General features: G+C 41.3%; 1 protein-coding gene across 6 annotated transcripts in view; it reads left to right on the forward strand.

Annotated features, from left to right (window-relative positions):
- The window catches only part of SEMA6A (semaphorin 6A), a 118,365-nt gene that overhangs the window by 91,619 nt on the left and 14,627 nt on the right, over positions 1–12,119 (forward strand). For 5 of the 6 annotated variants that reach the window (XM_064502336.1, XM_064502337.1, XM_064502340.1 and 2 more), the window contains one exon: positions 178–342. The exons of the other annotated variant lie outside the window; for it this stretch is intronic. In XM_064502336.1, coding sequence (XP_064358406.1) covers positions 178–342 — 165 coding nt within the window. The remainder of the gene's footprint in view (positions 1–177; positions 343–12,119) is intronic. 6 annotated transcript variants of the gene reach the window in all.

Here is a 12,119-nt window from a genome sequence, read left to right on the forward strand (position 1 = left end):
TCTGAAAGGTTCAAATCCTCTGCTTCCTTTGGTCAGTGCTTTGAAAGACTTTTAAAACATTGCTCAATCTAAGACATCCATCCATCACTGAGGAAAAGCAATGCTTACACTCCTGAGATAGCATGGTAAGTGACTAATGAGACTTGTCTTCCCTAACTGTATTTATAATGTAAACAGGACACTCCAGTTCACTAGTTCCAAGCACCACCACTTCTGACTCTCGCGCTCGACAGGGTTATGATACTAGGGGACGCATGCTGGATTGGAAGGATCCGATTGGCTCATCTGAAAATACAGATCCATATGTGGCAGTTTCATCCCATAACCATCAAGACAAGAAGGGTAAGGCCTTGGAAATGACTTCCTGTGGTGGAGAGGGAGGGGGGGAGGACTAAGGTGTAACTGCTTCCAGCTGGCTCAGAATAATGTAATAAACTCCTTCGCTATAGTTGAAAGCTTATCGTAAAGCAGAAACTAGATAGCCAATCTCAGACTCAGTCCTAGATACTCACTGCCTGAGGAAACCACACAAAACAAATAGGAGTGTATGCCTTTGCAGTGTGTTGTGTATGTGGATGGAGAAGGGGAAGACAGTGGGGATTTAACTGCTTAAACTTGATCTTCCCCATTGTCTGACTACAGAAGATTCATGGCTTTCCATCATTCTCGAGTGTGCACTTCTACATTGCCTTTTTGTCTGAATTCCCAGGACAGCACAACAGATCTCTGCTATTTTGACATTATTTCTGTTTGAGTTAGGGCAGTAGTAGTCTCACTGCCAGACAGAGGTACTGCGGCACAAAGCTTTGCACTAATTTAACTCAGTGGAGTTGAAATAACACAGGTCCTAATAACTGGATCCACATCCCAATGTCTTCAGTGAGACCTGAGCATCAAATACTCCTGAGAATCGGAGCTGAGGAGATCATTAGCTTATTTCAAAAGACACTTAGGTGACTATTGGTAGAGCTGGATTCTGTGCAGCATTTTTAAAGCCCCAAAAGGTTAGAATTTAGGTGGTGTTTCATAGCTTTCAGTACTGTGCTCCACTCTGAAGCACACTTCTGTCTAATACAAGGGACAGCCCTGTCACTTGGCCTCCAGTCTTCTTTTGCTATACATGAGGAGAATTAGGCAGAAAATTGCCTAAACTTGCCACTTGAGCTGCTTAGAAAAGGAGTTCTTCTTCTAAATAGGGGTGATGGTGCTCCATCAGTCTATCATGGCCCCCATCATTCTCTCGGCTCCTTTTAATCAGAATCTCAAAGAGATTAAAATAGTTTCTTTGTAAATTGGAGACTTAGATCCAAATAGCCACTCTGCCTGGCGAAATTTGACTCCCTGTTCTTCTTCTCTAGGGTGTTCTCAGGTCTGTTCTTTCAGTCTCTTCTCTGTTGAAGATGTTCCACCCAGTATGGACTAATTAAGTACGCAGTGGGCCAGAAGGAGGATGTTTATAAGCAAAACTCGCTTGCCGAGTGGTTAGGGCATGCACCACGGGTGAGAACACACATGGGCTTCAGTCCTCGCTGCTATCATATAAAACACTTAAAATATTAATTGAAATGTGGATTCCAGTCTCTATTGTTCATGCATTTTACATGGAAAAGTCATTAGATAAAAGCATCAGCTGTTCTTAGAGAAGCTACTAGTATGCCGGACTCTTGCTCTGAGTTGTCTGCCCAAGCTACTAGGTTACTAAATCATGCTCCTTCCTGTCTCTTTGACCCACTGAATCTCTGAATTCTCTACATGTGCTGTGGAGACTTTAAGCAGAGAGTAATAAGCATATTAACATTGCAGAACAGCTTTTAGCAGAGCTGCACAAACAGCTGACAGCAGTCTGGATCCAGACTATGAATTCATAGTGCCTGGAATTCACAACTGCTCCAGCCGCACAGTGCCTCCCACGGTCCTGTGAATATCCTGGATTTCTCACTGGACTCTCCAGGATTGACTGCAAAGAATCATCACAGTTCCCAGCCATGAAGGCAATGTTTATCACCTGGCTGGCGCTGCAGGGCTGGAGCCTGAAGCATTTTTCCAGCTGAGGAGACTGGTCAAATTGGGCAGGAGATCCAGTAATATTTCCTAAGAGGCCATGGTGACAATTACTCTAGAAGCCCTAGCTTTTAGGCTTGGTGGCAGGAAATGGGATACAAAGGTTTGAATTCCCTCAGGCAGTGGATGTGAACTTGTGTTTCCCACCTTCCAGCAATTAGCCCTTCCTGTAGAAAAAAAAGGGAGGGGGGGAAGAAACTGCCATTTCCTCCTCTTCCTTCAGCTGGGATTTAGAAGTGGCTACTGTTCCAATATATTTTTCAGAGCTTGATCCTTTAGACTTATTTGGAGGTAACTGCGAAAACTATGGGGCAAAACCAGTAAATTTCTAGAACATGATCAAGCTTAGATGTGAGTTAAGCACAGGCTCCTCAGCACTCTGAAGACCACTGGGCTGCTGAGCTTGCGCAGAAGCAGAATTTCAGGCAGTTGCAATACCCAAGCTCAAAACCATAACGTAGGTGGTAAGAGACTGAGGGTGTTGAAGGGAAAAGCTCAGATTCCTGGTTCCTACTTAAGCCTAATTTGAGATACCAACCTTATTTTTTTAAATTTGAACCCTATTCTTCAGCCATTACTCCTCAGCTTCAGATGGGCAGTTCAGAAAAAGCAATTTCTGCGTATTATGTATGTAGAGAAGGAAAGGCAAAAAAACTCGTATGCCCTTCTAAAGATGGCATGTGGTTTACCTATCACTCCTCTTTACTCTGAGAAATACATCAGTGACAATGCTGGCAGCAGAAAAATAAGCATTTTTTTTCTGTCCAATCTCTTGGTAACACCTGGTATTCAAAATGCTTGAGATGAGAGGACATTTCTTAGAAAGTGCAGTGTTCTGTGTTCCAAAAGATGGTGGTGTCTTTCTCTCCTCCAGCTGAGAGCAGGGGATGTCATTAAGCAGACTTGGTGAGGAAGGAAGGGCAAGATCCTTGAGCCCAGTTCTTCTGCTGACATCAGTCGCGGAGCTGTGTCAGAAATCGCCAGTAGTGGAAGATCTGGCCCTTAACGTACTCTAGAGAAATGCAGAGATATTTATGCATTTTAATGGCACTATTTGTTGTGTGTGGTTCCATACTTCACAAATCTTTTGCAAAGCAGTGCTTAATAGATGGAAGGCTACCTCTTAAAAGCATCTTGTATGCCAGTAGCAGCTTTCAGAGGAGCATGCAGTGAAAATATTAATAAATGTATAGCTGTTGGATTCTAATCATTTTCGCTTCAATACACTGACTGATGAGGTGGCTTACATTGAATAGTTCCCTCCCCAGGGAGTGGTGACTACCAAAGAGCCTTATTAGCACTTGACAGGGTCATTTAAATATCATGCATTCTTTGGTGCCTAATTATGAATATTGACAAAGCTGGAAGCAGTCTACACACAATCAAAACAATGGCGGCAGAGGTGACCGCATGGTTGTTTACCATTACCATCTACTTGTGTGCTGTTATTCCTTGCCTTGCCCAGTCAGAGCCGGTCGGCTCCAAAATTACTATTGATTTGTTGCTTTAAAAGGGCAAAGGAAAGAGTTCTTATGCAAAATTAAATCAGAAAATGTTAAGCTTACTATCCTTTCATGAGGATTTTGTTTTCACTTTTGCTGTGATTTCTTTTACCCTCACACATTCACAAAGAAAAAAAAAACTTTTTTTTTTTTTTAACATTTTCTCTTTATTTTGCAAAGTGCTTTGTGGTATTCTTCATTGGTTGTGTTTAATCCTTTGGACAGTGTTTTCTTTCTTTTCCTGCACTCACAAACGACTTCTCACTGATCGTACTAATTGTACAGAATCCACTTGCTGCTTTCTTTTCTGTGACATGGGTGCTTTGGTGATGTCACATCCATCCATATGCTTCACTTTTAATTCAGTGCAGGCATCTTGGGGAATATCTGTGGGGGTGTGAAGAGGGGGGTTCTTTAAAAGGGTTGACTCATGGGAATGTGACATTTGTGTGCCACAGCTTTCGTAGCTAAATATACTCTGGGATTGTTGTTTCTGAGCTACATCACATTTCTTGCCAAGATGAAAATGTGCAGTGCAACCCATAGAGTGGTAACTATGTGTTGCCATCCCGCTGGCATTTTCATTTTGGCCATTAAGGAATCCGCCCTTTGTATTGCAGAATGAAAAATCAGCTCTGATTGGGCAAACTGCACCCTCCTTTTCCTCTTCCTCTCCATCTCCTCCACAAAAAAAACAAAAAACCAAAAAGCCCCATGTTCCAGAGTATGTTTATGTTTTGTTTTCTTTCTTGCTGTGTTTTTAGCATTAATTTAATTGCGTGTTTCTCACCTTTGTCCAAGCGGTTGTCCTCACCTTGCCGAGTCTAACCTCCCCTTCTGCTGCCATTGTACTTAGTGTCCCTCCCCCGGGAACGAGGAGCTCCCCGCGCGGAACCTTCCAAGGCTTTACCCTGTGCACTCTGAACAGCACCCTGGCGCTCTGTCTCCGTAGCGTAGTCCTACTAACGAAGCGGGCAGTACCTACACGCAGCTGTCGGAGAGGCCTGTATGAAGAAAATGGAGCGATTTTCTTCAGGAGTAACTGGCCTTGCCCCCGCATTACCCTGCTGGCCCTTCTCTACTGTCTCCTATCCGTCCTGCTTTTCTTTAGAAATGCCTGATGCTTTTCAAGCCCTGGATTCATTAGCACAAACATAGCCAACTGTTCGGTTTTCTCACTCACTCCCTAGATGTCTGGAGCCTACCCCTTAGTCACAGTGTTGATAAATTTGTTGCAAATGTGGCTTAGGGTGTCTTGGTTCTGCTACAATTTCTATTCTGTAGTATTCAGATGGAGATGGTTTAGCTGGGCACTGAAAGGTGAAAGTGCAGGGTTATTCTCAGCAGGCTTAATACTTGTCATCTTTCTTGTCTCAGCACTCATGTAAGCAAAGATTACAATGTGGTCTCTCCTTTCTTTAACAAGCCTTTTGTCGATATCCACTTAACGAAGGTAGAAAGCTGATTGGAAACGGGACGTGATGCACACAGTTTATAGAGTTTACAGTTGCTGGTGTATTTGGATGTCAAGAATGCTACTACAGCTACTGTGTCTGGTGGAATCTTCTTTTACTCTTCTGTTAACAACAGCAGCCCTTCCTCTGATACAGAATTCATAGGCATCATTAGCAATATTCAGCTCATGTGTATGGAGAGGACTGTTATTGGGGAGCCCAAGGGCTGTTCGTTTCAAAATCTGGCTCCAGAAAATGTTTTTTATTGTACACAAGTGGCAGTGTTATTAATTTTTACTGTGATTATCACTGCTTGAAAGGTTTGCCAAGTGCTGACAATGCTTGTCTCTGGAGAGTTTGCAAATGTTAGGGCAGATTCAGCTCCAGTGAGACAGAATTACGTGAAATTTCAGGTACCGTTATGATAAAGAGTGTAAAGTGCTGATTTAACAAGATACTTTACAAATAGAGATGAAATGAGAGAAAAAATTCCATGGTAAAGCAAAGCTGCAGACTCTTTTTGCATTAAGTAAACAACTGGTGTTCATCACGGGAGGGCTGAGTTCTGCACCAGGAAGTCCATTTGCAGAGCATATTTTTACGCAAAATGTTGTTATATGCTAAACATACACCTAAAAAGACCTAAAAGATTCCAAACATGTTTTATCAGAGGAAGCAGGGAAAAGTCATTATTATCCTGCTGGCATTTTATAATAATTCAGAAGGGCATTTGAAGTGGCACAAAATTCATCAAGACTATCTCTTGAGTAAGTGTTTGCAGGTCTGAGGGGAAGGGTTGGATTTTCAAGGCGAGGCAAGTGTTCTGTATTTGATTCCTGTCATAGTTCTGGCAATCTCAAGTAACTGACAGATCCTAAAAAAATGTGTTAGGCTAATCAAAGAAGGAGCTGCACTGTAGTCAGTTTTGCGTCGATAGGGCCAGGGAAAAGCTGTAAGCTCAAAGCATATGTGCTTGGAGGAAGTTACACAAAGGCACATGCTGTTGTTGCTGCCCTCTCCCATGTCTCAAACCATTGTCCACACAAACAAAACTGAACTTTGCAGTTCACTAGCCCTCTAAAGTGCCGAGGAAACAGTGAAGACAGATCAGACCTGATCCTCCACTTTCTATGCTTTTAAGTATTTTGCCAACGTTCTAGTTAAAAGAGTGGCGTAAGAAAGGGAATGGTGGAATTAGTCCTTACTATCTATGATTCTGTAGCATTTGTCTGAAATTTGAAGTGAGAGAGTTGATTACTCAGAGCTGTAATGCTCCACAAAAGGATTTCATGTACGTGATATAAAGTGGTGCAAGACTTAGTCCATTTAAACTTTTATAGATCCACATCTAGATTAAAACCTTTTCCCATAGGATTTAAACAGAGGTTGGTTGGATGAGTCTGTGCTAAACAAAGCCCTATAGATTTTTTTCTGAAAATGTTCTTAGATTATTGTAAACATCCCTATTTATAGAGGGGACCTTATTTATGTTTGTCATGTACAGTAGCTCCTTAAGTGGAATGCTAAAATTTTTTCTGTTAAAAACCACCCCATATTTATCTAGAATGGCTCTAATGAGCAATTTGTCCAGGAATAGGATGTCTCAGAAACCAATCATGGCATGCCAGGCTCCTCTGCTGCGGGATACCTATTTGGCTCGATGTCAGATGAGCACCAGAAAAACATTGTTAACAGTTAAATGGGACCAGATTTCTCAGTAGAGTTTATAGTAGTCAGATATCTGTGTGACAAGACCAGGCTAATAACTAGCAAAGGTGTCAGAAGGCCAATGAGCTCGCTGTGCTGGAATTGCAGGTATCCTGTGACATATAAAAGGGGGCTGTGCAGTCAGGACTAACGTGACAGACTTGTCCGGAGAAATGTATACTGATCCTTCCTCTGTTCTGTCTGTCTTGCATGTACAAGCTGTCTGTTCACAGAGCTAGAGACAGCTAATTATCTCAGATTGCATATCCAAGCTTAAGCAGCAGCAATAGAAAACTAGGTGCTAATTATTAAAAATGGAAATTGTATACAAAACTGATGAAAGATGATGGCTGCTGGAAGAATGTTTCTGACAACAGACTTTCTTCAAACCTGTTTTCAGTATGTTTTTTTAAGTTTGTATGGGAACAAGAATGAAGAGACAAAGAAGAGGCTAATGCTAGGCATGCAGAAAAGATAACAGAAACCAAATCCATGGGCAGGGCCGTATCCTTAAACCAGTTTTAATCCAAAGATGGATTGTAATAGAATACAAGGCAGTGGTTTAGTGTGTCTTCTCTGTGGCTCATTTTCATTTCAAGCCTTAAATAAAAGTCCTCAGCTCATTTACTCACAGATTTTCCGTAAGATCCTTTGAAATTGTAAGGAGCACTTTCCACGATGAGAGATGGTCAAGGATCAGGAAAACAAGATAATGAAGGGGGTTTATTCCAAAACACACCAACTGCCTCTCCCACTCACATAAACAAATGCCTACACGTCATCACTGGAGCTAACTTAAAATTTTCAGAAATGAAAGTGTTTCTGCACTCCACTGGCAGTGAGCTGTAAGAAGCAACGGATTTCAGGTATAGCTAGCAGAAGTGGAGCCATGAATAGCAAGGCTTGAATCAAGAGGCAAGAGACCTATCATTTATTTAGTACCAAAAAAAGAGCATTGATAATGGAAGATGTTGTCTCGGTGTGCGACTCCTAGTTATGAAAATTATTGACAGAGCTTTTCTTTGTGAGTATATCTCCAAATTACTGGATCCTACAAGTATAAGAAGGGTAAATTTTAAAATAAAGCTCATCAAATGTCAGATGTGGCTGCGGGAAACAGCAGGTATCCTTGACCTGTAATTGTCCACCTGCGTAGATTTAAAGTCAGGCTATCCATTTACAGACTGGAATGAGAAATAGAGGCCTGCCTTTCTCAAACAGGGAAAAACTGTCATTGCCCCAGGACCTTGATCTACTTTTTTGAATAAAAGAGGCCACCTCTAATTTGTCAAGGCAGCTGCTCAGAGTTCAGGGCATTAGCGCTATTGTCTGCTGGATGCGATTCTCAGCTGCATTCATCCTCAGTCACCCTGGGAGGACAGCCCCGCGGAGGAGCACAGAGTGCCCCCCGCTCTGGGCTGACCCGTGTCATGCTGATATATTTCTCAAGAGCTGGGAATTCACTGTAGGGTACGCTGGCCCCACAGGGCCACTACTCTGTTGGGAAATAGTGGGGAATAATTGGTGGGCAGGATGTTAAGTAACACCAAGTTCCATTTTTATGGCATTTATAGTCAATATAGGGAAACTTTGTGCAACACAAAGATGCTGAATTGGCAGAAAAGAACTTAGTCTTTTAAATAAAGGATTTCTGAAACAGCTATGAAATTTGAAGGGATTTAATAGCAGAAAATCGTAGAGTTGAAGGAGTCTTAAAGCGCCTTTTGGTATTAATTTAATACCAGTGTATAATTAAAATGTCAATACACTGTTAAATTGAAGATATTTGAATAATTCATTTTTCTTATATAGGATGCGCCTAGATTCAATAAGTGTATTAATTAATGGGGAAGATGTCCTGTAGTAATTTCATGACAACGTAAATGTTGACTGTCCTGGTTCAGAGTACTTCTGGTATGATCTATGGACTGTTTATTAATTGCATGCCTCTGTACAAAATACCACTTAGGTTCTTTTCATATAGATAAGCCTTGAGTGAACAGTATCAATATCCCATTCTCTGCCTAGGATCCTGACTCTTACTTTTTGTACTTAGTTCTCTTTAAGACTGTAAAAAAGGCAAGCTTAGTTCTTTCATGTCAGGATGGACTGGTGCTTACTGATTAACAGCATGCAGTTAATTAAAAAATTGAGAGGGCATAATTTAGATTTTGCCATCTTAATTTTATTTAACATTAAACACAGATAAAAAATGTCATTCCTTTTGGAAAGTAGTCTTTCCTACGAATATCCTTAGTTTAGCAAGGTGGTTAGGTATGTGTTACTTTGAGCTCTGTGGTAGTCATTTAATGAGACACTCTAGTCTCTGGACCTCAGTTTCTATTGCTGTGACTTTTGCTAGATTTTAATCATGTGTACTGAGATTTTCTATGACAGTGTCTGAGAAAGAGGGTAGGGAAAAGATATGTTGTTGTTATGTTACAAAAAGTCATCAGTGGATTTTATGGAGAAGTTTTGGAGCAGATAACTGCAACTTTATCATTGTATCAAGAACGTGCATTCTTCTGACATCCTTGTGAGGGGAAAACAAGCTGAATTTGGCCAAGTTGTAAGTTTTTGAAAAACATCAGTCTGCCCATACCCAGAAAAGACTTGTCAGAGTTTGGCAAGTAAATACCTGAACAATTCTATGCTCATTGCACATTAGTGCTATGACTGCTACGTGCATTAACCATCCAACAGCTCTCTCTGCCCCGGCAGTTCAGATAGGTCAGAGTCTCTGCTGAAGCAAGTTTTAACAGCTCCATTGACTTTAGGAGAGCTAGGGCAGTTTATAGAGAAGTTGCTTAGGGAATATTAAGGCACATTTCTGGCAAAGCTATACAATTCAGCAAACATTTTGAAATGGCACCGTATAGCACGTTCATCAGTAACTTTATGTTGGCAGGAAAGAATATCCACGATACTCTGAAACAGTCCCAACAGATAGCCTCCAGACCCATTTCAGCCTCCCATGTCTGCCAAAATGGTTAGCCATGGATATCAAGTTATAACTCTTCCCATAACAGCCAAGGATTAGTATTTTCTAGGAAATAAGATTTCAGATGAAGTTGCAACTTGATAACATTGACACAACTGGGCATAAACTAGACAGCTCTTTCATATGCCCAAGAAGGTTTTTTTTAAATTGGAAAATAACACCAGCTGCATGCTGCCAGTAATATGCCATCTTGTTAATGCTCTGTCCCATCTTACCCACAATTGTGATAGAAAATAAAAGAACAGCTGTTTTTTTAAAAAAAAAAAAGGAAAAATAGGCACATTTTTAAAGCCCTACAAAGATACTGTTATTCACCATCATGTTCTCATAGGAAGAAACAGAGGGATTTTTTGGAGAGCCTGAAGTTCTGCAATTACTAAATGCAAACAGTACCAGCTCAGACAGTGAATTTAAGAGTGCAGAGAAATGCCTCCCAAATGGCAGCACACCCAAGCCCTCAATAAAATAACTCCAAAAGTCTTTTGAGAAGCACATATTTTACAAGTGTTTCCTTATTCTTAAAATCAGAAAACTTCACTGAGTTCCTGTTTGGAAGCAAGCATAATTGTAATCCTGAAAAAAAAAAAAAAAAGACCAAACCCAATCTAGAACAGAGTCATTCACATCAGTTAATATAATGAATGTATTTTGTAAGAAATTATAGGAAAAAATTGAGCAAGCTACCTGTCTCCCTCCCTCTGCTTAGCAATTCAAACTCATCAGTCTGGCTAGCTGATCTGGGTGAGTGAAGCAGAAGTTATAATGCTGGGTAAAGAGTGAGCACCACTGACTGCATTAAAGAAGCTAACAAAAGTGGTCTTGTCGCTTGATGCAGAATAGGCAGTTGGTAGTTTCTCTGAGCCTGTGGTTACCACTGGAGAAATTTAATTTCTGCCATCAGTTTATAGCTTCCATCAAACAGTTCAACAATTCGTCATGTGTATTCGTTGCTGAATGGCTCCCAATCAGATGCTCTCAAACAAGGGCACAGAGCAAGGGTGCCCTCTGTCCCCTCTTCTGTGTCCTTTCTCCATTGAACCCCTTGCACTCACCACAGAGCCTGCCCAGCGGTTTAGGCGATCACAGCTCATAATAAAGAACATAAAGAACATTGCTCTTTTTTTGCAGATAACATCCTGCTTTATTGCTATAAAACACTAGTCTCTATTCAGTGCCTTAAAGAGGTCTTACAGTCCTACCACGCTTTATATGCTTTTTGTCTAAATATGGCCAAGCCAGAGGCAATGCCCCTAGGCACTCATCCAGTAAGACTAATTAATTTTCCATACCCAGTGGACCCTAGGGGGATTTGTATACCTCAGTGTGAAGTTCTCACCCACTGAACTAAATAATGCCACATCAGCAAGTACTTTCAATTATCCAGCATCAAGACCTGCAAAGACAATAGTTTATCGCTACTTACTCTTGGCAAGACAACTCAATAACACCAAATATGCTTCCCTGCAAAAGTTTTGGTCCCACCTGCACTGTATTTAGAAAGAATGTATCACTGAGAGAAAAGAGATTGTGTTACAATTTGTTAAGGCCCCAATGCCAGGAAAGGAAGTGAGGCTTTAATCTCGCATGTAGAAATTTGTCTATCTGTAGATCAGTAAATGTATCTTGAGAACTAGTCTACAGATATGAAAAGAGCCAGTTAAGATTCTGTGTTACAACATCTACCTTCATGTTGATTAACTGGTTATGCAGGCTGCTTGGCTCACCTGCAGTAGGGGAAAATACTGGCTTAATAAAGAGCACAAGCAGAAGATGATCAAACACCACAGTAAATCCAAAAAGGGGAGATTGAACCAGTATCAGAATTGAGTGGAAGACTGGGGCAGTTGTATTCCAGAAACACTGCAGTCCGTGCGATGCCTTATAAAGCAAAGCTGCAGGTACAGCTGCCTGGCCTGCCACTGGACGAGCTCTGAATGTATGTTGAAGAAGAATTCGGTTTGTACACACTGCTGTAGCTAGATTGCTGTTGGCTCCAGGCTAACACTCTTGGAGCTTGGTCAGGTACCTGCATCCCATAGTATGTCACCTGAGACAGTGTTACAATTTTGCCTCATGCAGAGAAGCAGGTGGGCCAGTGTAAGCCCTCCAACATATTTAAAAATGTGTGCAAACAAGAAGCATCAACTAAATTACATGATCAAAGTATAAATATGCACGCACTGCATACAAGAGGAAGAAAGTAGGTAAAAAAAATGCAGAGGACTATAAATTTGACAGACAAAAGAGAGAATGCATGAAAGAAGCCACCACCGGAGATAGAAAATTATGTGAGAGAGAGATGATAGGAGCACTAGGACAAGAAGTCCCGCAGGGAGATACTGGAAACAGAAAAAGGACTAGAGGTAGAAATGTTCTTGCTGCCTGTTGTGGCCA

Source organism: Dromaius novaehollandiae, chromosome Z, assembly GCF_036370855.1.
Source record: "Dromaius novaehollandiae isolate bDroNov1 chromosome Z, bDroNov1.hap1, whole genome shotgun sequence".
Lineage (NCBI taxonomy): Eukaryota > Metazoa > Chordata > Aves > Casuariiformes > Dromaiidae > Dromaius > Dromaius novaehollandiae.